The sequence below is a fragment of the Anopheles stephensi genome, chromosome 3 (assembly GCF_013141755.1).
Source record: "Anopheles stephensi strain Indian chromosome 3, UCI_ANSTEP_V1.0, whole genome shotgun sequence".
In the NCBI taxonomy this organism is placed as follows: Eukaryota; Metazoa; Arthropoda; class Insecta; order Diptera; family Culicidae; genus Anopheles; species Anopheles stephensi.
In genome coordinates this window covers 62,938,563-62,964,684 of record NC_050203.1, presented here as the reverse complement: position 1 = coordinate 62,964,684, position 26,122 = coordinate 62,938,563, and the positions used below count along the sequence as shown (strand labels likewise).

The following is a 26,122-nucleotide window of genomic DNA, read 5'->3' as shown; positions in this document are numbered from 1 at the left end:
GTAACGACTCACTCATGCTTTAATATGCACTGCAAAACGATTTTAGATAACAGCTATCAGTGATTCGTAAGCAGTGCGCTGTACGTACCACTTGCTTTGCCGTGTATAATAAAACTCGTTAATCCATCCACAGCCTCCAGCTCCAGCTCCAGCCTTGTTGAGAGACTTGAGGAAGCTTCGTATATGCTCTTTCGTTTCTGGAGCACGCACCGTCTCTAGAAAAAAATTGCGTGTTGGTTAATCGTTTCCAGCCTGAGTGAGCGCTTACACATGTTCGTCTACGTGTATTAAAACGAAGCAAGCACCACACGGTGTATGCGACATGCCAGAGTGGTGTAGTGTGTAGTGTTTATTTGCTTTACGATAATACAACGTGCGCACAATTGTTCCACACCACGAAACGATCCCTCACGCAAACGGTGGAAGATGTTGACGTCAAGAGTGCGGGACCTGGGGATAGGATAGTGTCAGGGATGATGGGGCGAAACCACTCCAAGAGACATAGCATGATGCGTGTAAATATTGACAAGGTTTAGAAATTTGACTACTAATCTTCTCCCGAGTCCGTGTCCAGTGTCAACGTGCCGTCGTGGTCTGGTGTTGGTGTGGAAGCTGCAGCACCCGTACAGGTGGTGGACAGGATTGAGTGTGTATCATTTAAGCGGTTTAGTCATGCTTTAGTGTTCGACCGGGACGAATTGTTGCGTCTGGTGAAGCGGAATGTGGCCAGATTCTTGTTTGCGTGTGATTTTGATAAGCGCCTGCTTGTTTGTGTAAACTCATTTAAGTATAAAGTTAAAAAAGGTGCAAAATTATCCGATAAGCAGGTTCCGGTGGATGTGGAGTGATTCAGTTTATCCACTATTAGTGTCGATAGGGTTAAGCGCTGCTAGAGTCTTAAGTTTAGTGGTCCAGGTCGCGAAAGTGATACCCCAGTCTAGCTAAAGTTTAGTGTTATTTAAGGAATATTCTGTTACAGCCTTGTGGGCTCTTTGTGATTTCTCGAAAGGATGCTAAAGTTATGGTCAGCCTGTGTGTTTCGGTTTGTTTGTTTGTCGGAGATATAAATTTTTTGTTGGTCCTCCTCCCAACGTATACAGTGTACGGCCATTGTGCCGGGGCCAGGAGAGCCATTAAAAATAGATTAATATTTCCGACAGTCCAAGTAACACAATAAAACACACTATCAACGTTGGTTCTAGTTTGGCACACCAGAAGGGACAAAACTAATATATTTCCGCCGGCAAGCCGAATCTTCCCGGGGGTTCGCCCATTTCGCGATCTATCTTTCTCACCTGCTCACCAATGGGAGAGAGAGTGTGGCACAGGGTCTTAAAGTTGAGTGGACGAGAAGAACCATTCGTCCTGACCAGCACTGGCCTTGTGGTTATTTGTGTGTGCGTGTGTGTGTGTTAGTGGGATTTTTTCTCCCTTGCTTTATTAGCACTGTGTAGTGTTTTGTATTAGCCTCGAAAAGTGTGCGGTGGAGAAACTGCGTAGTGGTCGGTCGGTTCGGTCACTTGCAGTCATTACTTATGCGGTTCTGATATTTAAATATTTATTACTGTTTAGCAATTTATGGTCCGTAAATAACCCTACACCGTTGGGTGTGTAACGTGGAACCAAGCGAGTGTAATAGTACAGTGTGATGCAAATTTTAGTTGCGTGGTGTAATATTTTTTTTATTGTTAGATTAACGAATGAATATTTATACTGTAACAAAAATTTATTACACTCTGTGCAAAAGAAAAAGAAATTTTATTCAACTATTAGGTACATTCAACCAACTTAAAAAAAATATTATGCTAGAATATCTCTGGAGAGAAACAAGCGTTACTCACTGTAAATCGTATCACTGTTCGTAAGGATGCTGCAAGAAGGATAGGGAAGGACACTATCGACGAGGACTCTGAGTCTGCAGAATTTGATCCTTATCTCCGAAAGTCCTTTCTTGCTGTCTTCCGATTACACAGGACCACGTGCTGAAGTGTGTGTATCTCCCCGCACTTCTTTAAATGTGAACGCTGTTTGACCCTTGGTCACATGTAGTGTTGTGTGAAGTGTGTTACTTGGTGGAAGTTCCTCACTGACGTGGATTGTGATTGTGCATGCAAGTTCCTTACGCTAATCTGTTCACGCAGAAACCCTCAAAGCGTTCCCCCAACTAAGAAGCCAGCATGGACAAGGACCAGCAAAAACAACCGTTGGTTATGTAAGTTGCATGCTTCGCTTCTCCACCATTTGACCCGCGTTGTGGGGTATTTGAATAGTTGTAAATAAATAAATTTTAATTAACAGTCCACAGTTCTAGCAGCGGTGGCCACACACACACACACATAAAGAGTTAAAAGCGTCGTGGTCCGTGCGTACGGCTCGGAAGCGGAAATTTGGCTTCAGAATACGCGAACCGCGACAGCGTTTTAGGTGGGGTAGGTCCACGCTCCGCGGACAGCAGCTTTCAATCGATTTGCTCCACGTGGTTCGGAAAAGTCGCAGGTAGTGGAAGGTTTTGCAGATTTTGATCGGGTCGGACAAAGTTTTCGGCGAACCGACGCTGGTGAAGGTTTTCGCCGAATGGCTGAAGTTGCGAAAATTGTTTCCGTTTTGCCGCACTACGATTCGCACAGCAACCGATGGTCGGCATCCGCGCCGGTGATTGATTTTCATTAAAGTGAAGCTTGCGGGACTGCTGGGTTTTTGGGGGACCAGTGCCGTAGGCCGAGTGAAATCTTGTAGCTAATGTGTGGTGGTGGTGGTGGTGGTTGGTCGAGGAATTTGAACGGTCCGATTTCGGACTTAGCGTTTATGATTCGATTTTACCGCTTGCGCCCGAAATGCTTTCGCTAATGGGTTTTGTAGATCACTGTAAATCGAGCGAACTGGCCGGGAAGTTATGTTACAGATACTTTTTGTGTGTAGCTTTGGGGGGGGGGGGGGGGGGGGGGGTAAGGATGTAGCATTATAAATAGAAATTCCTTGAAATTTTCACGACGGCACTGGGAATGCATGCAGAGGGGAACATGTGGCTCGGTGCCCTGCGGTGCGAAAAAGTATATTGCATCGAACGAAGGATATACGGACGCCCAAATAATTACAATTACAGTTCGTCGAAATAAAAGAAGAAATATGGAAGAATTCTTGCACTAGTAACTTAGTCCAGATCCTTATCCAGAAAAAGGGGGCAAAAGTTTTTTTGGAACATTCGTTCGAAAATTAATTCCTGAGAATTGTAGAAACGAGACGACCTGTTAGGTCGAGCCTCTTGGAAATGAAAAATTTGTACAGGACTTTCTGATTGTTGTCATAGAAAATTTGCTTTTAATGTGTGTTCTGTACCGCTGGCCATGCGATATTCATTTGAATAGTCACTACTATTTTTGGAGCATCTTTAAGAGTATTTAAAAAAGTATTTTTATGTACTATACACCATCAAACGTCACGCAACAAGCATTAAAGCAATGGAACAGGTAAATCTTTAAATCAATGAAGACATCCACCGCGAGACGTGATTGGAAGTGAAAAGCGACCCCAAACTACCTGGTCGTGTGTGCGCTGCATTCGCTCCGACTGGACCCTTATCAAGAGATAATTGATTAATCAAACATTCTTGACGGAACGGCCGGACGGAGAAAGCAATCACTTTAAAAGTCAGCCATCGTTACTACGCGTGTGAACATCGCTGTAAACGCGGGCAGAACAGACAAACAAACCGAAACGCATCCTCGTCCGTAACGATACGAAACAGAAACGGAACGTTGGAATCTGTACAGCCAATCGGTCAATCACATTTTCAAACCCCGGATCCATGCCGTTGGTCGGGACCAGAAAACACCTGAAAACAGTCCACCGAACGATGGTTAGTCGGTCTTCCAGCAGCTTAAAGACTTCGGGTACTGATGTGCTAGAACGGCTGTCGGTTAAATGGTTGTAAGAGCGTTCGGTTGGTCCAACATAGCGGTATATGCTCATCATGCGATTATTGAATTCTTGAGGCGTTCTTGTAAGGCTTAAACTATTTTTACCATAACGAAACAAGTGTGACCTCGACCAACGATAGCCATATGCAGTGCGTCTTTTGGATTCAAACGTTGATTAATGACTAGTGAAGTAAAATGGTAGATATGGTACTTGGATCTAGCACATATCCTAACTATGATGAGGTAAAAGCGAATTATGTACCACCATTATCGTTTCAATATTGTCCGGAATCAAGAAAACAGTCGTTGTGTTCAACTGCATACCGACTCGGAAGTGGAACATCATTCCGGCAATCTAAGAAACGATTGCAGGCAGTAATAGCAGAAGGGAGGGCGGGGCACTAGTGCACATGGCAAAAGGTACCCATTTTCCCAGGCTGTATCGGCTCCAGTCGGAAAAGACATCCATCCAATTCGCCCACTAGCGCGCGTTCGTCCTTTGCACAAGTAGTGTACGGGTACCGAATCAACAAAACCGTATCCTATCTTTCGCTCCTGACTCTCGTCCGATCCAGTCGAAACGACCTTGGAACGGAAGGCAAACCGGGCAAAGGCAAAGCATTAATTACTGCAAACTGCAGAGCGATGGTAGTGAATCGGAGAAAATCCAAACACTTCAACACTGTCGATGCGCGTGCTGTAATTATGCTGTAGAATAAAACCAAGCCAGCCGCCGAAAGCCTGGTGAAGGTGGAGTTGTTCCGACTGCGGCACTAATGCCGCAGCACTATCGAGTGCATACGCGGCAATGCACTCGAGCGCCCTCAAACACCTTGGCAAAAAGAAGAACGAAAACCCCCGGGCAGGAGGAAACACATTCCCCCCCCCCCCCACCGGGGGCCAGGAGTAAAAACCCCGTTCATCAAAAATGCTCTCAAAAGGAGGCTCACTGTGGCTGTGGTGACGGTGCGCCCGGTGGTAGTGGTGTTAGAAAACAAACGCAGAACTCGTAAATCTATCGACTGCGGTGCAACGCCCACTGGAGGCGTTTGTGTTAGATTTTTTTCCCTAGTTTTCCGAGTTTGTACAGCGATTTCGGAAAATAAAAAAAAGGAAAGCTGTGTGCGTTTTTTTTTTCTTTCGGTGCTGTACTTTTAGTTTGCTCATCAACTGCTTGCTTCGGGGCGGAGGTTCGGGTGTCTAGGTCTTGAAGCGATATGCGAACGGTATGCATAATCTACGTGGCTGACCTTGCAGAGCCGTTGTGTATGCTGCAGTGTTGAGATGTCGATTTTTTCGCTCTCTTCGCCTTCGCCAACCAGCAGCGGAGTTCACTATCAGCCGATGTTGGTACGATTAAATACAAAACCACTTTGAAAGCGCTACCAGTACCGGCAGCACTACTTCAAACACTACACACAACACCAAGAAGTCATTAGAAAGTTTGCTGTTCGTCGATGACCCGGACGTCCACGTGGCGTGGGAAGCGTTCCAGGCGCTTTCCCAGAACTACGACGGCATGGCAGTACGCACGGTCGCAACCACGACAGGCTTCAAACTTTGCTGACCACAAGCTAGGCAAATAGACAATAGAGGCGAAGCGATGCCCAAAGTCACTCCGCACAGTCGCACCACATAAATCACGCTCGCCAAACACGCTGCCACCACCGCCCGGTACGAGTCGTCAGCCCGTCATCGAGACACTCGCCACTCCCGTCTTCGTCGTACTGCATTGGAGCATTAAAACTTATTGAACTGGCCGGGGCTATATCGAAGGCTGCGTCAAACATTTCCGACAACCACACCGCACACACACACACACCGGTATGGTATTAATTAAAGTTGTGAACTATGTTCTGCGACAGGGCAACTTGGGGTCTACCGCATCACGCGCCTCGGTATCTTTGGTGGGTACGGTGGCTTGTAGAACGCAAGTTAGTATGGCTGCACCGCGCGGTACAAGATGGATGGCCCGGACTTAAAGGACGTGGTGGGTGAAGTGGTGAAGCATTTTCACTTTAATTAGAGGAAAGTTTGAGCATAAAGCATCGATCGGAAAATTCTTGATTCGCTGTGATGAAACATGCATAAATTGTTTGTCGAAGATCTAGTCGATTGTTTTCAGGAGTTGTCTTGTTGTAGCGTTTTTTTTTTTATTGTGCGCTATTATCTGTATGGGGTCCTTTTTCAGTGACAAAAACACAAAGGAAAACCAAACTCTAGTATCACAGGAGACAAAGGACATGCAGCGTTACATACCCTTTTCTTTCGGTAGATCGAATAACAATATTCGCCCAACAATGTCCCGCCACATAAGCTAGCATGTTTTCGTCGTTTTGGCACATGTTACACATACGGGCATGATAATATTATTTAATTTAAGAAGGAAAAAACCCGCTTTGTACACTTTAGCGCTTGGAGCGCCATTTCACCAAAATAAAAACAATACGAATAATGTACATTTGCTCCCTAAGGCGGAACACGTCCTTTCAATGGTTTACGACAGTTTCGTGTATCCATTAAGTTCCAGGGCTCGGTCGGTTCCGCAACGAGTGCAAGCAAAACCGACCCCGGCGAGCATGCTGTTTCGTGTCGTGCCGGTAGAAAGTTGTTTCGCCGCGCACTTCATGCACCAAAAGTGGCAGAGTGCAGTGCTGCCGCGCGAAGTGCATCAGTAGTTTCGAGCGATTCCGGTCTCCACGGGGGAAAAGCGAGAACTCGTTTCAGTCGTTCACATTCGATGTATCGATAGAACGGACGTACGTTGTGCAACGGTTCCTGTTTCGGGCTGACTGCTGCTTCCTTCGCACGGGGCACATTTCGGAGGTTCTGCGGTCGGTGCCGTAGCGACCCAACAGGCAACAAATTGTACTTACACTTACTTCCATGGAACTAATTCCGAAGTGTTCCCTTTTGACTCGGAGCAAAATCAACTTTGCTGCATCTGGGGCGCTTCTGGGCTGTTGGGATACTGTCTGCCTGCCAGTCTGCCTGCCTGCCCAGCAAAAACCCTGCGCCCCTGGGCACCGGGTGCTCAAATTTCCCTCTGCTCCCGTGCACAAACTCCCCAAGTAATGTAATGAGTAAATGAAAATGAAACTTTCTCCATCCGTTCTTCGGTTTCGCTTTCTTCCCGAAACCGCTGCGGTTCACACTTGGGAACAAAAGGCTCTCGCGCCGGGATCGGAATGGAGGCCTAGGGGTTCTGGCGGCGAAAGGCGGAAAATGCCAACCGAATGCAACGGATCTTTCAGCTTCCGGTTTCGTTTATCCAACGTTTACCGCTGCGGACGGTTGGTTTTCAGGTTTTTTGGTCGAACTGTCAGCGTGTCTGGCACTGCACAGCGAGGCGCACACTGGGTCAGAGAAGGAAGCCCTTTTTAGGGCGACGTCAAGGAGATCTGATATCACAGATACGCGGCAGCAGATTGCCGTTGCCGAAAGCTGAACCGTGGCCGAAGTTTGCAAAGTTATTTTTAATTTAGGACAAACGCAGCACGAAACATGACAGCGCGCTGGGTATGGCAGGTTGTCGCTTTTTTTTTGCAGCTGTTGGTTTGTTTCGTTTCTGACCGACCTGGCCTGATAAGGGGGTTTTGCTGCTGCTTCGAAAAGTCTCACGGGATCACAGGATGGATCAAAAGTTTCGCGAACGTCGCTAGCTGGCTAACGTCGGTTGTTACTTGCTCGAGTGGAGTACTCGGGGGGAAGGCTTTTTTGACAAGATCCTCCGAAACAACTCCGGTGTGGTCCGGTGGTCAAAGGGGTTATCGCGTGAGTTTCGGTACCTCGGCAAGCAGTTCGATCTACACGGCGACTACCGTGTCCATGTGACGGATCGGGCACCGGGAAGTTGTTGACTAATGGTGGGCTGCTCCGGTGGGTGGGAAGTGTTTGTTCTAGCAAACTTTTCCTTCGAACACAAGGTTCACGCGATTTAGGGCCGGGATTAGGGTTATGTGCTTCAGAACTACCGGGAAAGTGTGTACCAAGATAGCGATAATGATGATAATTGTTTTCGTTTTTGTGGAAAGCGTGTGGTCGTCATCATTATTGGACCGATTATCGAAAAACAATTAGGAAAAGGAATTAGGAAAGGAACTGAAGTACGAGCATAGGCATGATTAAAATGGAGCATAACTCAAAGGGTAGTGCTTTGATTTTCAATTTGCGGGTATGAATCATCAAAATGTTCATTTCTTCTCACGGTTTTTGGAGAAGAAGTTGAATGGTTTGATCCATTTTTGGAAAACTTTCCAGTTGGAGTAGTACAGTTACAGGGAGAACTAGTCTGTGTTGAAATGGTTGGTCATTGCTGAAGCACCAATGTTTCGGTGTCGAATCGTCTGAAATTTTTTATTTTCCCTGAAGAGTTGTTGAGAGGATGCCACAGTTTCCTGACGATCTTGGAAATGTTCCTTTTCATTTGGAACAGAGTGTAGAAATGGGTTGGAGCTTGCTAGTTTATCCAAAAAACATTCATATAAAAGTTCAAAGTAAGTCTGCAAATTTGTCATAATTTTTGTTTAAAGTACGTATACATTGTAGCAACTGAAGTGGATTTTCTATTCTACACCACAGTGCATTCTTTTTGATGTCCAACCATTTTTTTCCTAGAGAAACTGCAACACCAATAACGAATTTGAGCCGTCCAACGGTTGAGTGGCATCTTAAACAATGTAAATGTAAACTATTTGTTCGCAGTAACAAATCGAACCATTGCTCACTACGCTGTAAACATTCTTCTCACGTCACCATCACTAACCAGGACACCGTCACTGCCCTGTCTGGACACAGTTTGCCCGAACGCTTCCAGACAACGCAACGCAATTCTCTATCTGTTCCTGACTCTTTGCATCGTCTCTGCAGCTACTGCTGCGGTGTAACGAAAGTGTCGGGGTAATCTGCTTTAGTCCACGGTTTACACTGCGTTACAACAAATTGATTACATTTTCATAAATTTGCTTACCAAGCAAACTGCTTTGTCCGGCTACTTGGAGATGCCGTAGCAGCGAAGGGGCTTTTGTCCATTTCTTTCGCTCCGATGTCTATTTCTTGGCGATTGTTCATTCGGACACTGTTCGATGGATCATTTCACCATAAACCTGAACCTCTGAAGGATATAGTTTGATCGTCTGGTTTTTTTTGTTCCGCTTCCTCTTATTTTCCCAATAACTGCTCCAAGTTTTTCCGTCGCTGTCAAACGTGTTACCGATGGTGAATCTTTGCGTTCCCGGGAGAGCCATCCTTACCTTCCCATCATACTAAAAGGTTTATAGTTTTTGAAGAGGTTTCGCTGTCCCCTATTTGCATCACCGTCATGCGTTGGCACGGTGTGAATCTTTTGGTTGGCCATGCCGTACCACGAATCCACTTACGGTCCGGTCCGCGACCATCCGAGACCCGGTACACGTGACGCTTCGATGCGTTTCGGTGTGAATCCTAGTGAGAAAAGGGACAACGTGTGGGTTACTATTTTACGAGATTACGTAAACATTAGCATAAAACGTGAGCATCTGCAAATGTTTCTATTCATCTGTAAGTGTGCCTGGCTGGGCCGGGTACGGTGATGCACAGAAAATTTGTCTATTTCTAAAATGGGCAGGGGGGATAATCGCCAAAGTGGATTTCTTCACGATAAGCACAATCCAAACTTGCTGAACTAATTACATATTTTATGCAAAGCATGTTAATTTTCATTTAGTTTTCTTTTACCTTTTTACCAGATGAATATTCTTAAAATCTATCAACTTCCAAAACCTTGTCCACAAATTGCAAGAAGATCAGTGTATCTCGCTCACCATTTGCCCATCAACCAGCGGCAGCCGGTTTTACTGAAGTAAGTTGAACGAGCGCACGGACTTCACGCTTATGACCCATTGGAGGGTATAAAATTCGGATAATCCTAAACAAATGCTAATAAGACTGTGGGTCAAACACTGGACCGATGCACAGCATCCTCTGCCACCTGAAGTACCGGAGCGGCGTGAAGCGCTAGTTGTGTTGAACCGAAAGACTGGCGTTTCTTCTTCTTTTTGTTCGGCCCCATTCTGTTCATATGCTTCGGCAAAGGTACTCGTAGCAGCAGATCAGGCAGAGAGAAAACCCTTTTCCAAGGCGAATCATTTGAAAGCCATTTCCAAACGGCTCCCAGGAGGGCTCGTTGATGTTTTACATTCACACTGATTATGGAGGGTTCGGTATTTTACCCAGCTATGTATATTGCTTCGGGTCCTGCTGATTATGGGCGGCAGGAGCTTGCCGATGCCCGGCTACCCTTTGGAGGGCTGTAATTTGTAAGCGCACTCGACACTTGAATGGAGCGCTCGCACTGCGTTCGGGCATCATTACACTGATGGGATTGACTCATAACCTCATTACGGGAGCATTAGATTTCATCTAACGCTGGTGTATCTATGAGCTGGGTGGCCGAACGAGCATTTGAAGAAGAAGAAAAGTGAGCAGCAGCTATTCAGACGGTCATCTTTTTCGGCAGCGATATGTGATGCCTCGAGCCAGCGTGGGTGTAATGGTTATTTGATGCCTTACAGATGTTGAAATAGTTCATGAAAGTTGAAAGAAATTCGAAACTTACTAAAAGATTTCCTAAATATGGTCTAATTTATCCCAAAACTATATGCCACGAGATACGATACGAGATATGCCACAATACGGCATCAGTCCGTAATAATTAATAAATAAATATATGCCACGAGAATGATTTAGAAAAAGTCCCACGTTTGAGATTGGACGAACAATCTCTATTGATCGCTGCTTTGAGGAGTTGGTTGTCTATCGACGATGTGTTCACCGCCAGCAAGCTCTTGTTTATGAGCTCCTTTAGTTAATAATTTCGGGTTGTTATCCATTGGATAGAGTTAGACGTCTTGGACTAGGAATTTGGATCAACGGTGGCTCCTACGTGATTTGTCTCTACCCCATTTTCATTGGGCGAACGGTCTGACACCTGATCCTACGGTAAGTAGGTCTTTTGCATCAACCAGTGGTGCATTTTACGAAACAAAATTGAGATTTACAAAAACTATTGGCTGACCCGTAGTTGACCCAATTATCTAGAAGATAGAGAATGTTATGAATATTGCTATCAAAATACATAGCTTAAAGACGACATCGACTTAATCGGAAAGAACAATGAACATACGCGTTCCCGCGTACTCAAAGCTTTCCAATATTTTAAAATGATTTATTGCATTCAATGTGATTAAAATTATCGTTTGTTTAAATGAAAAAACCAATAAGCGCAACCCGAATCAATACAAAACAAATTGATATCAACAGGGTTGACAGCTCGACAGCTTCTCAATCGAACCCCTGTTCGCAAAAGTGTCATTCGCGGCAAACTGTTCCAGCTTGATAAGTCAAGCGTTCCAAACCCACCGATAGGAGAAAATGCAGCACATTACGTTCGGTTCGCTTGTACGGTAGGGTACCCGCATCGGTTGTGAATGCGTGTTGCAGTTCATCAAAATTCAAACGATTGTTGAATTTGGTAATTGGATTTATTTGATTTCTTTTGCCGAAGTTTTGTGCCGATTGCACCGGTGCTCATTAATGTTTTAAAATGATTTATGAGACACATACCATCATTGCGAAGTCCTGCCCTTTTGCTCGCGGCCCGATTTTGCTGGCCTACGGTTCAGCCGTTGCTGCCGGCACTGGGAAACAGTGGGGACGAACGAATGCACGAAATTAAAACTGAAAATGTCCGTTGTCATCAGCATCGGTGGATGGAATAATCAAAAGTAGAAAATAAAAATGTCCATCGTGCTCACCCGTGTGCTGCCTGGCGCAATGGCCTCGCTGCCCGAAGCTGCATGCCGAGCGAAGTGTACTGGAATACCATTAGCAGTGGCACCATTTTTACATTCATTCATTTATTACCACAGCTGTGGCCAGTTTGTGCGGATCCGCTGCCAAAGTCATTTCATTAAAAAGAAACGTCTCGATCGTGCATCGGCCGCAGCCGCCCCGGTAGTGCAAAAGGGATTTTTTCCGAGTTCCGCGTTGTCATGGCCCGGCCACGAATAGCGCCTGGCGAGAAACTTATGGCCACTGCAGTAAATTACTGTCCATCCGACCACCGTCCGGAATGGTGTACGGGATCGTTTGTCGAATGTATGCCAAACTGCATTCATTACATTTCCGGCAGAGCCCAGAGCATCCATTCCCGGCGGATGGGGACGGTGTGTGTGTGTGTATCAGGGCAAGCTTCATTCGGTGGGCCATGCATGCATAGTAGTGCGGGAACAACATAATTTCCCAACCCGGTAGCACTCAAATCCATCGGTAGTGCCAAGGCAATGTGTAGAGAGAGAGAGAAAAGAGACAGGGAACCAGGGAACGAGCAAGGCAACTCCAATCGGGCATGCATCCTCTCTCTCTCACGGGCCATGATCACGCGGACCAAGATGAAGTCGGGTTTTTGAAGGAACCGTTGGCAGGTTTCGTTCGTTCGGGATGCAGAGGGTGCGCAAAATCAAGCAAGCAAAAAAAGGAAAAGAAAGACGGGCCCAAAATTTACGATCGGCCTCTGTAGCGAGCCGTTTGCGATGAAATAGTTTCAATTTTTTTGGGGGGAAAAAACCCCTTTTTCTAATCCATTTTTGGCAAGCATTCCGGCAACTGTGCGGTGCAAGCGCACATTCCTGCTGCTAAAATGTTTCTACTTTGAAAATATTGAAGGGGTTTTCGTAAATTTCATTCGAGACAAAATTCTGGTACAAACCCAAAAAAGGAAAGGAAAAGCTGGCAAAATTTTTACAACACTAAAGAACAATCAGCAGAATTGCAATGTGCGCGCTAGAGAGTGCACCGAATGCACTTAAAATAAATAAACGCTGATCCGTACCAATTTGGCTCACGCTTATGCAGCATATTTTCACTCCGATTATGATTTTTTGTTTATCTGTTTGTTTTTACTTCGGCGTTGTTAGTTGTTTTTTTTCGTGCAGTTGTTCAAACTTTTTCCATCCGGGATTGTTTTGCTGCTGTGCGTACGCAGTGAAAATGAAATCCGGGAGCCGGGCTTGCCTTTTTCTGCACTGCACCCTGTGAAGTGTAAAAGTGAACGTCTTAAACAACGGCAACGAAGTAAGGCCAACCAGCTTCATCTTTCAATTTATAACCGTGGCATGTTTGACTTCACGTCTTGGCCGCCTGCCTGTACGCCAGTTATTGCAGCGGTGCCGAGCTTCCTGCAAAGGAAGCAGGAAGGCGGGTGTTTCTTTTTTGTTTGATTTTAATTCGCTAGATTTCCTTCGCTTTTCCCGTTCGCAAGCATCGGCGCCATTGTCGCATCGCCATAACTAACGGCGGCTGATTCTCTCTCTCTTCTCCCATTTTCTGTACTTGCAGCGAATACCGGAAAAACTATGGGACGTCTGCCAGTTCGCAACCGTTCCTGCCGGCGGCTTCCCAGTCGGCCAGCCCATCGGAGCAACCGGGTCCTCAGCGGTCCATCATCTATTGCGTGCACGGACAGCTGGCCGATTCCTGCTGTGAGCTGCCAAACGAGCTCAGCATCAGAAAGATTGACTGTAAGGAGTTGACTGTTAACCTCGGTTGGTTCGGTATTAGCTTTTGTATGTGTGTGCGCTTGTGCTGCTTGATATCTTGCTGTAGTTATGCTACTTACGATTGTGTTCATTCTTTTAGCCAACCGTGCCGTTTGCTGATGCAATGCGGATTCGCAAAACGGTGCGAAAGACTTTTGAGGGAAAATGATGTGAAACTTCCGTTTGGAAAGCACAAAACAAAAAGTTGAAGAAGAAAAAAGACAAGATTTTGCTGATAACAAAGTTTTGTTTTGTGTGCGTGTGAGTGGGAAACATTTCCCGATGAAAATTTCTAGCAAAAATTCATGACATAGCTTTGTGCGAATGAACAAAGCACAAAAGGCCAGACAGGTTCCCAATTCTTTTTCTCGCCTTTAGAGGCTAATGGCGAATGAATCGAAAGCTGACGAGAGCAATGAGTTTGGTTTGTGCAGGTGGGGACTGCTCAAAATGTGACCTTTCATTCGGTGGATGGAATGCTGGTAGTAAAATGCGTCTAAATGTATTTCATTCTTAAACGCTCGGTAATTGAATTTTCATCGTCCAGTCTCACTCTCTCTCTCTCTCTTTGCCTTGTTCTCTTGCAATAATGGCCGGTTTTGTTGGTATTTGCCTTTGGAATGATTTTGCAGCGTCGGTGCGTCCGTGCGACCTTTGTTTCATGATTTCCCCCCTAATCCATCCATCCATTTTCTTTTCTTTGGCTTGGCTTGGCGAAAGGCCACAATCGTTCGGCCTCGCTCCGGACGAAGTGTGAATGAAAGACGGATTCTGTTTTCCGTAAGCTATTGAGTGGACAGTTATTGTTAGCAGTCAAAGCGGCAGCATTAGAGGACGTGGTGATGATGGGAGATGTCACAGGGGATGGGCAAACAGGCAAACCCATCGGTCGAGTTTTGTCATCGCACTATTATTATTATTCCTTTCTTGGGCCGTACGGTGATGCTTGCTGGGCAAATGGCCGTGCACCACGGCACAGAGCTGGAGCCCGATTAATGGGCAAAATTGGTTTTACTTCGAACGAGCACTACAAACCGAGCCGAGTCCGACTGATGACCGGTTGCAAATATTTACAAAACACACTGTTTGTCAGTCTCAGACCATTTTCGCCCAGCAGATGCTTTTTCGATTTAGTCAAGCGTCCACTTGTCGGACCGAGTTTTGCTCATCATCCGGGGGCCCACATTATGATGCATGAGTGGTTTATTAGTTCTCCGGGGCTATGCTAAGCTATGATTAATCTTTCACGCTGACTTGCCCAATCATCTTGCTCATTGCTCGTGCTGGGCAGATCACTTGATGGCTTTGGAGATCCTTGAGCCGACGGTTTTGTAAGCACATAATCCATGCATAATCTTTTCCAACGGTTAGACACTGGTAGTTTACGCAATGTTGCATGTAGCGTGCAGACGTGATTGGAAGATGCTGCAACCGACGGGATCGTTGCAGGGGTTTATCGGCAATGGATACAGCGTCTTACCGTACCGAAGGTATTGGCTGCGATTTTCTGCAAAATGCAAAACTTCTTGCGGTTTTATGGGCACGCAGGCCCCCGGTGCGGGAAGACTCCAGTGTTGATTGGATTAAAGGCAAAAAGGTATTTAAGGCTTTAAGTGTGGCCCGCAAATGTCTAACGAAAAGTTTTCATTGTTTTCGGAACAGCTAGCCGTGTGTAAGTGGATTGATTTAAAGCCAAGACCTTGTGTTGTGCCGCTGCACAAAACACGAAACACAAGAGGGCAAAACACTTTCCGCAACTAAACTTTTGCTGACTCGACAACAATAGTGTTAATTTGCTTCTGGTTATCTTTGTGCCGCTTTTTCTCTCTAGAGCTGCATTCGAGAAAAAAGTGCAACAGAGCAAAAGTTGCTACCCGCTAGACAGTGTGTAGTTTTTTTCCTGTAGCTGAGCTGTTTTTTTGGCGTATCCTCTCGAAATGGAAACGGAGGAATCTGAAAATCGTTGCTTACCACTCGTCAAATCCTTTTCCCGGCTAACCAAGACTGACGGGTACGATAGATGGCGATGAAGACGACGACGACGACGACGACGGTGCTTTCCTTCAAGCCAATGTTGTTGAAATGTACCGAGGAAAAAAAGCAGTTATTTGCCTTAAGAAGAGATTTCGAACGACATAGCGCTTGAACGAAATCGGACTGGTGGAAAAAAAATGAATGCATCCAAAAGGAAAACCCTATAGCGGAACAAAAAAAAAGGCCAACGAAACGCCAGACCCAAAAAAAACGGAATCGGTTCGGAAAATCGCTACCGTAAGACGATCGGAAAAGTATTTTCCATCACAGAGCGTGACATGAAGCAAAAGTTGGATAACGCGGGAGTTGAGAAAATCACAGCAACGACAAACGGTTCGGGTGGACAGCAAGCAGTACCCACCCCTGCCCAGACTGGGGCTGGCAGATTGGGCACCGAGGGCAAAATGGTAGCAAGTGCAGGAAAATGTAGAAACCGATCGAGAGACTCTGTGATTGAAGTTTTGGATTGCGGTTAAATGTGCACTTTTGTGTGGTGAAAGAATGGAATTTTTGTGTCTAGTTTCTGGGGGACAGGGAAGATTGTGGAGGATATCGCCCAGGATTCCGGCACTAGCACAGTACACGCTTGGGGAAAATTAAATTTGAAATCCTAGGGTGTTTTTTGTTGTTGTTGTTGTTGCTATGAGAATGCTTTAGTTTTATACAATGGTCTAGTTTTAATTACGGTATAGGAGAGAAGTAGTTTTTAGTTAAAGCAATGATTAAATTTTATGGTTGGCAGTTAAGCTCTTTAGTGAAATTGAAATTGAATCGATTGTTTTTGTGGTGAGTTTGATAAACTTCCTTAAAAATTTCTCTTGTTAGACAATGTCTATCTAATTAAATTATTTACTGAAAAGTCTTATTCAAAAATAGAAAATTTCAAAGGTAGCAGCTAATTGGGGTCTGTGATGACTTCAGCCGGAAGCCTTCTTTGGAGACTAAATTGCTCACAGGTCCAATCTAGTCTAGCAAACCAGACGCCAATAGTCTAATATGAATTGATCTATGATGACCTAACCTGGCGCCCTATTTTGGAAGAGGTAACCCTGGACGCTGACTAGGTCCAAGCTGATCTTATCTATCGAGAATCGATTATAAATTTAAGGAACTATCTTTCATTCTAGTCGGTTTGACAAGTTATCATGATTATAACGCCCTGGTACTGTTATTAAAGGATTCGACCCAAAGTATTTCTGAACAACTTATATCACAATATACTTTAGGCAACTTGTTTTGTAGAATTCTTTCGTTTTTATTTTAAAAACTGTAGAAGGTTTTGAGTTGCGGCGGGGCGGTATTTGGAACTATTTAACAACCTCTTCAAACCTCTTAACAAATCGTTGTAAGAAATTCTCTTATTTTAATCAATTTCTTAGAACATCGATGGAATGTTGGACAGATGACGGCTAACACTGTCAGTTTTCATATTCAAGTTATCATAGGCGCCATTATTAAAACTGAGCTAAAAAGACAGAACAACGCGTACTTGAGCTAGCCACACAAGCCGCACTACAATTTCGCTTTCTACTAATGACTTTGCATCTAAACGGCACTAACATCCGTAATCGTAGCAATATGCATACTTGAGTAGTTTAACTTTGATTTATAATCCGTAGTAATTCACCTTGTCAAACACATGCACGTACATCTAATTGCTCACCCATCATTGCACAACCCCTGTCCGTGTCCCACCTTATCTCGACCGCTCTAAAACCCTTTCCCTCGTTTCAGCGCATTGTCACAAGCCACGGCAGGAAGGGATCGATAAGATAGCTCGGAAGAAGCTCATGCTGGCGAGTGTGCTTTGCGTCATTTTTATGATTGCTGAGATAATAGGTAGGTAGGAACCGGCTAATGTGGTTCGTTTTAAAGGACTTCCCCCGGTTGCTGTTTGCGCCGCGGAGGCCACAACACAGTCGTCGTCGGGAGTCTTTTACTCGCAAGAATGAACGTCGGACCTTCGGACGGAGAGAGAGAGACAGAGAGCGCGCGTCAGAGCCATGCAACAGCTCGGACCAACCAAGCCAAGCAGCCAAATCGACGCAGACGACGATGGTTTGTGTTCGACGGAAATGCTTTATTGTTTCCACTTGTTGGACGCAATTTCTGGCTTGCTCGGCTCGGTTCTTGTTCTGTCCGGGTCGGGGTCGTGCTCGAGACGCAAAGCGAAGGTTCAAATGCACTTCTTCCTGCTCGGCCCAGATTAACAGCAATCTGGCAAACTTCACCCGGCCTCGCCGACGGCATCCCCATGGCGGATTGCAACTCATTCGTTTCCATTTTCAGGTGGTATTTACTCAAACAGTCTCGCCATCGCGACAGATGCAGCCCATCTTATGGCGGACTTGGCCAGCTTTATGATATCCCTGCTGGCCCTCTGGATAGCGGCGCGACCCTCGACAAAGCGGTAGGTAGTGGGGGGTTGAAACGTTCACGGGAAGGCGAAAAATGTACGGCAAAACCGTGCAGTGTAACAGAAAAAGCCCCGAAGTGGTGGCTCTTGTATCAACCGGACAACGTAACCGGCACGGTCCAGCGGTTTCAAGGCTCGGGCAAAGATTGTCCGGGATGCGTTGGGGGGAAAACTTTTAATAACTTTCCATCCGCTGCCGCCTCGCCCCAGTTGGTGTTGCGCGTTGGTGGAAGCTGAGTTGTTGACGATGCGGACGGTTCCGACCGGATCAAAGTGAATAGGTTGAACATTATCCATGGATCCACCGGGCAGCAGCGGCGGAGTTTGGAGCACGATCTTGGGCAAGTGATAGATTTTTTGCATGGTTGATTTTGCCTTAGTGACCGAAACTCGTTGTAATATAATTAGGGTGAAGCAGTCTTCCCTTGGCCTTTTAGCAAAAGGGTGTAATAGCTACGATAAGGATCGTGAAGGTTGGTGTCGAGGTCGGGGGCGGCAGGTTTTTGCCTATCACGGCTGCGGGTAAGCAGTATCGGTAAGCAGCTTCCGGCGAATGCAACCAGCGAGAAGTTTTACATTTTCCGCACATCAAAGAGCGCACGCCGAGGAGAGATGCGTTTAACCCGCCCGGCAAGAGAACAGGGGGATCCAGGCAGACGGTCCTGCAGAAAGTTTATTGTCTATATAGGGGAAAACTTTGAAATTGAAATATGTTTTCGACCGAACTTAAACTCTATTGCCCGGGATTTTTTATGAGAGTTCAGCGTCTGAATCAGTTCATGAAAGCAGCTTTACGATGAGCGATTTTGGCGTTTAATGGGTTAGGAGCAATTTAAGAGCAATTTTACAGCAACCAGTGTATGTGTGTGTCTGAGAGTTGGAAACGCATTTTCTTTATCTTTTATAGGCTTTCTTTCGGCTGGTACCGAGCGGAAGTTATTGGTGCTTTAGTGTCGGTGTTAATGATTTGGGTGGTGACAGCCATCTTGTTTTACCTGGCAGTTCTGCGGACGATCAACAGAGACTTTGAGCTGGACGGTGAGGTAATGCTGATAACATCCGGTCTAGGAATATTGGTGAATGTGATGTAAGTATACTTGACTTCCGATGGTTTTTTTTTTTTTATTCGTAAAGAACGGCCTGGCCGTATTGCTGACTTCCGATGGTTATATCAGCTGAAAATGATCGATTTTTCTTAGCGTGATATGTTTGTTTTACCTAGTTAAGCTTGTTTGTTTCTCGTCTTAATATTTCGCCCTAAGACCAAGAAAAAATCTTTTCTGTGGTCGCCTTAGGAAGGCACCTTATTACACCGTGTTTATCCGTCATACAAAGTCAAAGTCCTCTTCATTGCGAGGGTCTATTTCGTGAGAGGACACTTCATTACGAAATATTTCGTAATTCATATGCGAAGTCCTGAGCATAGCTTAAGTCTTCCCCGTTTCCCATTGCTCAAGTGTGCTGCCGGTTGAGTTCTATGTTCATGCGTGGCCTCCTTCACCCTGGTTGCTTACTTGTCAGTTAAATGTAGGGCTCGATGCAGCTTCGACTGCGCCGTACCACACTCTTCCCATATTGCACTCATTAACAATTTCTTTTGTTCATCCATTCAAACATCATCAATCATACAAGAGTGGTGCAACACGTATGATAGTGAGAGATACAGAAGACAAGGTAATTGTTACAAGTAAACAACTGTATTCTTCATCTTTATTTACATAAGGAAGCACTATGATAGATAATTAACGGTTGGTAGAACGCCATAATCCGTCGCAAATCCGTGACAATCCACCCGGGTTTTCTAGGGTATCATATATCAATTTGCTGCTGCTTATCACATTAAATCATTTGCGGTATCGGAAACAGACACTCCGGTGTATCGTTGAGGGATTGAGTTTTGTTCCTCGCTTCCGTAAGGGGCTACAGTTGTGCCATTGAGTCTTTGCCCTATCGTAAGAATTTTATCACATTACGATCGTAGTGCAACAAAGTACTTCGCACTGGTGATACATTTCCTGGCAAACGGTCGCGTGAGCGGTGAGCAAGTTCGCAGCACAGTAGACAAGACCCGCGTAATCCCACGTTGCGTCAGTGTCATTTGATTGTGGCAGATAATCCTTCATTCGTAGAATTAATGGGTGGTATTATCCTCCATCTTAATCCAGCGCATTGGCGTTCCTTGGCCACGCCAGTACAATCAAGACTCGCTGGAGAAGCACTGCAAGTGGTTTCCCGCTGCAAAGAAAGACATTAGAAATAGTGCCGAAGAGGACAAGACGTCATCCCTGCACGCTAAAGCACTTGAGTTTGTGTTGCGCCCGAGGCGCAATAGCGTGCTAGCGTTGGCACGGGAAGCAGTAGTGGAATTTATTGGTTACCGACCGGTTTTTACACCGATTTTGCTGAATCACTTTCCACCGGACTATCTTACTCCGGCAGAGCTCGAGTTTTTCTTTCCAGCCAGTTAAGCTGCTTTCGAAAGGTATCCTTAATTCGTTAGCAACGGTCACCGAAGCCTGCCGGATAATTGAATTGGGGCGCTCGAGAGCGATTGAAACCCCACCGGAATTGGAATAGGTGCACATTGGATCTCTGACACGACCAAGAAAAGAGTAATTCCAACCGTTGGAATTCCTTAGTCACCGAGGTGAGTTATTGATTTCGTTTGGACGTTGCTTGCACGTGGAACTATCAGCCAAGGGTTTCAACAAGCACAAATCCACCCCTTGACAAGCAGGGGTGGGAGTCGTTAGCTGGCAAATATCATGTAAGCTTCTTAATGAGCTCAGTGGCTACGGTGGCAATGGTGAGCACTGCTCAATCCCTGTTTGGCACAGTGTGCGATAATCATGTCGCGAGGACGATAGGGATCGCCGTGTTTAAGATAAACCGTTTCTTTCTGCAGTTGTTTGCCATATTTCTACATCTAAATCCTTTGTGACGTAGCCGCCGCAGTCACCTTGAGGCGGTACCGTCTTGAATAAAGTCTTCTCCTGTTGATACGGCATGCAGGCACTGCAGTGAAGGAATCGCTTTTCCTCCGGTCGGTGCACGTGTTCCAGTGTAGTTTGCTTTGGACTTAATTCTTCGTAACGAGTTTCCACCAGTTTCACTAGACGAACAGAGTCGATGACGTTGATGGGATTTCTTGGCATTTTTTTTGTTTGTTTGTTTCGTTGCAGCATGGGCGCTACACTGCATAACCACGGTCACAGCCATGCGGGTGGTGGGCATCACGAGGAGGAAAACATCAACGTTCGGGCAGCATTCATCCATGTGCTGAGTGATTTCGTGCAGAGCCTGGGCGTATTTATAGCAGCGTTGGTGATTTATTTCAAGCCCGACTGGAACATCATTGATCCGATCTGCACGTTCGTGTTTTCGCTGCTGGTGCTCGCCACGACGATTGCCATCATGCGAGATGCAATTGTGGTAAGTGTAAAATAATCGTAAAAAATGTAAACAAATCTATTTTTATCTAGCATTGGAAATAGGTCAACGTTTTCCAGTTATTGCAATAGGTGCTTAGTTTTCATCAACGACCAGGCGCCTCCACCAGATTTTATTATACCAGGCGCCTCCATCTTATAAGGAGTTGGTTTTTCAAGCTTTTGAAACTTACTCAGTTTTTGTTTGAAGTAGGTTTTAATAAAAACAAACAAATTTTTTTCAAATAATAAGTTTTGTGTGATCTATAAAAAAAAATCTTTGAGATCGCCAGGTTTCTGGCAGGTCGATTTGCACAGATCAGGTGATAAAAATTAAAAATTAGAAAAAAATCATTTAAATCTAATAATTATAAATGATCCAAATACTTAAAAATATTAATAATATTTGCCAACAAAAATCAACCTAAATGTTTTTACATTACACTCTTCAGTTAATTTTGCCATTTTTGCTCATGGTTTTGATAGTTTTGTAATACTGACATAAATTTCATTTTCAAAAGTCACTGAAAAGTTGAAAAAAACATCAAAGCTAGATAGAAGCAAAAGTAATTACTTTATTTGTATGATTTTTTCTTTCCACCAATCATGATTGAATTGGGCCACGTTTGACAGAATTTGTGAGCCAATTCAATTGAGATTCAAATCGTTTGGAAAAGCTTCTTTTCGTTTTCACTTTCCGTGGATCGAGCCCCCACAAAACCCGGGATGTATTTCTTAATTTGTTCGTAACTTTTCGATCGGTGGTATATATTATATCAAGCGATTTTATCAATCGGCTAGTAAGCTCGCAGAATTGAGATCGAAGTCGAACATCGGTACACCCGCTTCGGCCCGTTCCAGCACCACAGTTTGACGGTATTTTACTTTAACTCGGTTCCAATCCAGTGTACGGTAGGCAGGAACATCCTAATGAATATTGTATTTCAATTTGAAACAGTTAAGCCACCATCTCGGTTTCCTACGCTTCCGTTCGAAGCTTCATAATTTTGCTTTAGCTTAGCACATCCTGTGCTGCTGCCGGTACCTGGCCGTCGCTTGGGCCACCACACCAGGAGAAAGGCTCAATAAAATGGGAACCGATTTAAGGTTGCACACTCACTTACCGATTTTATTTCCATTGCCAAGCCAACGCACTCTCGCCCAACACGGTTCACGGAATGATTACCAGCGAAAGGCGGAAGGCACACACACTCTTGCTCGTCCGTGGAACTTTTTCTTTCGCCAATTTTAGCGCTCGGCCCTAGTTATGTTTCTTTAGTGGCCTTCAGCGTCGGGAGGCATTTACCCTTGCATTGCCCGCTTCTACACGCGCGCACAACATTCGCGAAGGATTCTTTAACCACTTTCGGGAATCAGCACCACCCCGTGGCTCCATTCATGCAAGCCGTACCGGAAAACACTTCACACTTACTCACGCACTTTATTTGTCCCCGTTGCCGCCTCTGCCCCGCAAGCTCTCGTTTTGTGACGCGAGATACGTCGGCTGCGCTATTATCATAGCTTCTCTTATGCCTGATCTGTACCGTATTTTCCTTACCCCTCTATTTTCTGAAACAGGTTCTTATGGAGGGCACCCCGAAGTATCTCGATTACACCGAAGTTATGCAAACGTTTCTGCAAATTGAGGGCGTCGTAAGAGTACACAATCTGCGCATTTGGGCTCTCAGTATCAACAAGATAGCACTCGCTGCTCATTTAGCTGTCGGTAAGCAAAAAAAAAAACAACAACAACGTGGAAGAAGTGTGATCTTGTGTATGTAGTTCTGTTACTGGCTGTACTTTGTAGCATCTAGCGGAGGGAAAGGGGTTTTGTTATTGTACAGGTACTGGTTGAACCAAACTTCTCGAATCGGAAGAGGTAGCCAACAACGAAAAAAGGTGTATTGTTTATTTTTGTTTTGCAAAATTAGCTTACCAAATGCTGTTTACATAGTGGACGCTGGTGTCCTTAGTTAAATTTAAAATTGAAATAATTTATTTTATCTTTTTTTAATTTTGGTAGGTTCAAGTATTTTGAATTTTTGAAAATGGTTACAGATTAAACTTATTTTATAGGCAGTTATTAGAGGAATCAAAAAAACTTATAAAGCGCTAATATGTTTTTAAATGTTAATTTATGTTTTAAAGTTTTTTAAAAACACAAATCGAAAGACATTTTGCACAGTTAAATGAGTTATGAGTTATGAGACTTTTGTCGAAATAGTGAAAAAAATTGATGATTTTTTTTATAGTTTGAAAATAAAAATGTCGTACAAAATAATAAGACCACCTTATCGTACATTTTTTATCTAGCGATTTAAAATTGATTGGTACATTAACCGAAGTTGTGCGAAAATGAAGTAGATGAATTTATTAATTCTCTGGATTACAGTTATTTTATTAATGATCGAATGAACTTATCCTTGACTCAAGATTTCCTGTTTTTCTTCTGGAACTACGAACTCAAGAGCTTTTGTCGTACCATTCGTAAGATCAGGTATTCTAACTGGCTGTTTATCTAGTTCTTCGTAAGAAAGATAGGTCCTGGATGGATTTGATACCCGTTCCAGGGATGTGAAAACCGGCTCCGCTATCGGATCGCCGAGATCTTCGCGTAAATTTTACTAAATAAGTGAGATAAGTTGTTAACTATAGGCACCATGACTTCAATCTGAATTAAGTATAGAATAAGTTATTATTCTCTATCGGGCGGCCCGGTGATTGAAACGATAACTGCACCGGTCGTCACACGGCAGGACCGGGGTTCAAATTCTATCCCTAATTTTTAATCCTATGGACAAATTTTGAAAAAGGTTCCGCAGGTTTTATATTTTATTGCAGGGGTAGTTGTTATTATTGAGAGAAAGCTTTCCATTTTTTGTGAGGTAGTAAGTTTTAGAAAACTTTTTTCTAATATATATTTTCCTTGGAATTGATAATAGATAAACAATATCTCCTTCTTCTCAGCCTAGGTACACCATAGAGAGCTTGTGTTCATAAGCTTAATTTAATCTTACTTCATTTGCAGAGCCAAACACCAGCACCGAGCTGGTACTGAGGGAAGCCACACAAACGGTTCACGCTAAGTACAAATTTTTCGAAACAACGCTGCAGATAGAAGAGTTTCAACCAGATATGGAAGATTGCAATCAGTGTTCGAATCCAATTTAGTGAGCGACCCGGAAGCGGGGTGAAGTGAACCTACTTTTCGACACAACGATGCTGCTGGCGGAAGGAGCAAACGTTAACTGGATGCGGTAAAATAAAGCTATGAAACTGTTGCTGGTGCCGAATGTTGCGTATTACTGAGGATTAAAGGTATCTGAAACTAACCGGTGACCGAAAGAAGTGACCGAAAAGCTGCTTCTAAATAGCACAAGTCACGCTGTTAACTGTTCCCCAAATTGAAAGTATATTTTATGCATTCGGTTGGTAAGAATCCATTACCAATACTTGGTGCGATGGACGTGAAGATGCCTGTTTCACAGATCGATCGATACGCTCGAATCATTAAACAATGCTATTCCTAAAAAACGAAACAAAGCCAGAAAAAAATATCGGCTGTGCAGCATTATGACCAGCAGAGATTGTTACCCGTGCAAATAGCGAACACGGGATTGAATAAAGACATTCCACGTTCAGAAGATATGCGATTTGACCCTTCCAGCTCTAGTGGTTAGTTCGGAAAACAACATTTCGGAAACATCACCCCAACGCTTCCCGGAAGGAGCGGGAACCAATTTCTACCGTAACCCGGTCCGCCTTTTGTTTGAAGAAACATGATTTTTCCTGCGAACGAAGGATGTGCTTGAATATTTATAATGTCTGCCATGGACGAGTGAATGGGCCTAGCATTGACAGAATGGAGTGTGCGGTATGCGAAATGATCATTCACTTTTTCAACTTTTTGGCCCCGGCCCACTAATTGGAGGGCAAGCGATTGGCATTTCGTATTCCGCGCACACAGGCTAAGGGGGCTGCCCGCGATGTGCAGCGCTCATTTCTCAATCTGAATGATTAATTTCGCCTATTTGTGGTGGTATCTTTGCCTGCGGTAGCCATTCGGTAGCACGCGCCCTGTTTCGCGTTCGTCGTTTTGTTCGGCCACATCCGGCTGTCCGGCGGCGCCATCGTTCGACTGCTCGATTATGCTGGCGGGCGCGAGATCTGGCAAGAATCGCATCGTCTTCACACGTTTCGTAAGTTGGGTCATTCTGAAGATTGTTCTTTTGTCGCTGTTTGCTACAATTTGCAGCCCGGTGGAGGCTGGGGCTGGAGCTCGGAGCAATTCCGGCAAGTTTGCTGGAAGTTAATGGAAAAGTAGTTATTTTCAATTTGCCTAACTACCGAAATCTTTACCAGCAACGGGTAGTGGGGATTGAGCAATCGTTAGTGGAAGTGTGGGAAAGGCGGTAGAAGCTTTTTAGCATAAAAGCTGCTGCTGACAGAGAAGCATCACGCGGATAGAATCGTAAAAATGGCGTTCTCGAATGTTTATGACTGTTTGCGCTTGAAAGCGGCACGGCTTCTCATGACGAATGCGATTGTTTCGGAAGTGAAGCAGATGTAGTTTTTGGATGAGTGAGCTAGTTTTTAATTAACAGGGACGTTAGAAATGTAGTGATATTAGTTAAGTTGCACATTAAAAATTGAGGAAAGATTTTCGCAATATCAAGTTTTTGAAGTACGAGTGTCCATTGAAGGAAGTTTTGCCTACACAGCTGTCATTGTTAACACCTAGTCGTGGAAAAA

At 44.7% G+C, this 26,122-nt stretch overlaps 1 protein-coding gene across 13 annotated transcripts; it reads left to right on the top strand.

Annotated features, from left to right (window-relative positions):
- The first annotated feature begins 327 nt into the window (after nt 1–327).
- LOC118512040 (zinc transporter 2-like) lies at nt 328–24,663 on the top strand. 13 transcript variants are annotated; one of them, XM_036055849.1, is made up of 9 exons: nt 328–646; nt 1,974–2,212; nt 13,293–13,474; nt 17,261–17,365; nt 17,816–17,936; nt 18,850–19,029; nt 21,125–21,374; nt 22,949–23,096; nt 24,399–24,651. In XM_036055849.1, exons 2-9 carry the CDS (start codon nt 2,178–2,180, stop codon nt 24,539–24,541), a joined length of 1,164 nt encoding a protein of 387 aa, XP_035911742.1. In that variant the 5' UTR covers nt 328–646; nt 1,974–2,177; the 3' UTR covers nt 24,542–24,651. The 13 variants fall into 13 exon arrangements, with proteins under 13 accessions (XP_035911742.1, XP_035911735.1, XP_035911733.1 ...); XM_036055842.1 differs by lacking the exon at nt 328–646 and adding an exon at nt 653–773 and having other exon boundaries at nt 24,399–24,663; XM_036055840.1 differs by lacking the exon at nt 328–646 and adding an exon at nt 653–804 and having other exon boundaries at nt 24,399–24,663.
- The last annotated feature ends 1,459 nt before the right edge of the window (nt 24,664–26,122 follow it).

What these genes read in the sequence shown, in the direction of transcription:
- LOC118512040 (XM_036055842.1), top strand. Translation starts at nt 2,178, where the DNA reads ATGGACAAGGACCAGCAAAAACAACCGTTGGTTAT. An exon ending in CAGCATCAGAAAGATTGACT is followed by an intron (nt 13,475 to 17,260) that starts GTAAGGAGTTGA and finishes CCCTCGTTTCAG; the next exon opens with CGCATTGTCACAAGCCACGG. An exon ending in TCATGCGAGATGCAATTGTG is followed by an intron (nt 21,375 to 22,948) that starts GTAAGTGTAAAA and finishes TTTCTGAAACAG; the next exon opens with GTTCTTATGGAGGGCACCCC.